We start from the raw sequence: 2733 nt of genomic DNA, 5'->3' as shown, positions 1-2733 counted from the left end.
AATAATTTTTTTTCATTAACTCTTCAGTAATTAAAAATTTTGAAGTTCGAATTTTAAATGTTTTATGCATATTCGAGTTTGAGTTATTGGGTTAGTTTCCGACAACAATAACAATTCTTTAATTTTTTAAGTCGGACGTCGGTGGTCTTTTCCGAGCATTATTTTTCCTGAGCATTATTTTTCCCTCGACTCGCCCTCAACGATTATGTGGAATATGAATATTTTCTTTTTTTTCCGAGGAATATTTTTTTAATTAATAAAAATCAATATGTGGGATGATTGATAGTTTCTTTATTGCACAAGCACACACTGCAACACATAAAATAAAATGAAAAAAAAAACGCTTACTTAAAAAAGTACTGCTGATTGGGAGAAGTGAGGCCCTTTCTAGAGCTGTCAAAGCCAAGTGGAGCGATGGCGTAGTCCGCGAACGGGCTGGAGTTCGCATCTTTAGGCGCCGATGGAGGGCTCTGCTGGCTGGGAGACGGAGGCCCGGAGTAGAAGTCGCTCTCGCTGTTATAGTTCACCAGGAAAGGCGGCGGGGATTGATCGGAGTCCGCACCAGTACCAGGGCCAGAGCCACTGCCCGTGGCAGCGTTTACGTTTCCTGCCCCATTTGCTTCTACGTCTGTGGCATCCACATCCCCAACGTCCCCGGGATCGCCCGCCGTCCCTGCCTCTGCTCCCGCTGCCGCCGTCAGAGCCTCCACCCCGCCCCCGAGCACCTGCGGCCTAGAGAAGGTATCTGCAAAGGGTCGGAGAGAATCCAATTGTACGGCAATTAGTTAAAAGTGATCGAATTTTACCAGTAGGTTGTGCGTACTGATAGACAAGGCGATCTCCCAGTTGCGTCGGGCGTCGCTGCGGCTGGGGCTGCGGCTGCTGCTGTTGTTGCGGACGAGGACGTGGCCGGGGAACTGGACGCGCTGCTGGCGGGGGAGGTGGTGCTGCTGAAGCATCGTAGTCGTAGTTATAGTCGTAGAGCGGAGGTTGTGGCTGTGATGGCTGCTGTGGTGGCGGCGGAGGTGGTGGGGGTGCTGGCGGGGCCGCCACCGTCCTGGGTCCGTAGTAGAAGGCTAGGGGACGTGGCTGGGGCCGCACGCGCCTTGTTGGCTGCGGCGTTGGTGGTGGCGGCGGTGGCGGCGGTGACGTCGCAGCCGGAGCCGGAGGGTCCGCATAATCGTAGTCGAAAGGCAGGTAGCCGGAGGCAAAGTACGGATGCCAGATAGGTCGGCGGCGCCTTGGAGGAGGCGGAGGTGGAGGTGGTGCTGGGGTGGTGGTCGTCGTGGGCCGCCGCGTGGTGCGCGTGAGATTGGCCTTTGCCGCGGACAGCTGGGCGCTTTTCAGCAGCACATTGCGCAACAGCAGACCAAAGTCAAGGGTGACGGTGCCGCGTTTCTCCCTTACTGCAGGACTAGAGGGGTCCTGCGCAGCCGAGAGGCCCTCGCCCCGTCCGAGGAGCAGCGTTAGCAGCAGGGCCAGAAACAGTGGCGGGAGACAGGACATGGGCGTCATCCTGTTTGAGTCGAGAGCTATGCGCTGGCTGGACCGCTCTGGAGGCCGTTTCAATAAGAACTGGTGGTGATCAGTCAGTCGTTCCGTCGCTCAGTTGCCTGCCTTGGCTCGGCACGGCTTTGGCCGAGCCTGGGCGTCGTGGATTAAGTGCCCCAAAATGGACAAGTTAGACAGGTTAGCTAGCCAGGCCGGGCCGGGCTAGGCCACGTAATCTCGTAATCGCAGACCCGACACCCCGCCAGCGAAAAACGAAAAGCGACGGCCGTCGGTTATCAACGGGTTCTGTGCGTGGCAACAATTACTTTTGCACTAGTTTTGCGGTAGTTAATAGATCGAATAGTCTACTCAAAACTATGCATAATGCTTAGCAGCCGATGCATATTCAGCCATGGCGCGGTCGCGCACAGTGGCTTCGACCTACCAGTCGTATGAGTAATTTCCTAAATTCTATACCAACATTTGTCATTAACCTCTAACCATGCACCTAGCATGTTCCCACGGACCCTGTCCCAGTAATAGAACCCAGTATTACTGGATTTCATTCGAAGACTAGGGATTCCTTTCCTTTGACTTATCGACTTATTCTGGTTCTAAGTTTCGTGTGTTTTATTTCTTCTTGAATCAAAACACAGTTCCAGTATTACGTTATTTTCAAAAAGATTTTTCATAAAAATTACTATTTAGATTCAAAGAAGAAAGCTTTGATGTTTTTAAGAAATGCACATTCTTTAAAGCGAAATTATAAGACACAATGGTTTGGAATATATGTACATATGGGCATATTTTGAAAAATATCTAATAGGATTGATAAAATAATTTAAAAGAAAATGATCTGTCCCAAAAAAGGTAATACATTATAATATAGGATGGATAGGACTATAGGATAGGATTTTTGAAGTGAAAGGGAGGAGTACCGGGTACCATATAGCGGTGAAACTCCCTTATAAGCGTCCTTACTTGTTATATATTATAGAAATGACAGTTATGGTGGTGCTTTAGGATATGGATATGATTTAAAGAAACCCGCTGTGCCATGCATACATTTTCGTTTGAAGTCAATTTATGAGTGACGATACCAAAGAGGCCAGGCCTACCGACCTACATCACTGCCTGCTTCCATTATTGCGTTTTGTCTGGATTAATATGTGACTTCAACCACTGTGCGGACAAGTGGCTGTCACGATCTGCTCTCATAATAATATGAATTTCGATTTCAGT

The 2733-nt window shown here is 49.4% G+C and overlaps 1 protein-coding gene across 2 annotated transcripts; it reads right to left on the bottom strand.

The window, feature by feature from the left end:
* Positions 1-271: 271 nt before the first annotated feature.
* On the bottom strand, positions 272-1806 carry LOC6503186 (leucine-rich repeat extensin-like protein 3). Of its 2 annotated transcripts, none has more exons than XM_001963570.3 (2): positions 807-1806; positions 272-745 (listed from the first exon to the last, which is right to left on the bottom strand). In XM_001963570.3, exons 1-2 carry the CDS (start codon positions 1513-1515, stop codon positions 345-347), a joined length of 1110 nt encoding a protein of 369 aa, XP_001963606.1. In that variant the 5' UTR covers positions 1516-1806; the 3' UTR covers positions 272-344. The 2 variants fall into 2 exon arrangements, with proteins under 2 accessions (XP_001963606.1, XP_032311881.1); XM_032455990.1 differs by having other exon boundaries at positions 659-745; positions 824-1806.
* Positions 1807-2733: the final 927 nt, after the last annotated feature.

The sequence above is a fragment of the Drosophila ananassae genome, chromosome XL, assembly GCF_017639315.1.
Source record: "Drosophila ananassae strain 14024-0371.13 chromosome XL, ASM1763931v2, whole genome shotgun sequence".
Lineage (NCBI taxonomy): Eukaryota > Metazoa > Arthropoda > Insecta > Diptera > Drosophilidae > Drosophila > Drosophila ananassae.
The sequence above is the reverse complement of the archived record's forward strand: the minus strand, read 5'-3'. Positions and strand labels throughout refer to the sequence as shown.

What these genes read in the sequence shown, in the direction of transcription:
- LOC6503186 (XM_001963570.3), bottom strand. Translation starts at nt 1,515, where the DNA reads ATGACGCCCATGTCCTGTCTCCCGCCACTGTTTCTGGCCCTGCTGCTA. An exon ending in TCAGTACGCACAACCTACTG is followed by an intron (nt 746 to 806) that starts GTAAAATTCGAT and finishes GACCCTTTGCAG; the next exon opens with ATACCTTCTCTAGGCCGCAG.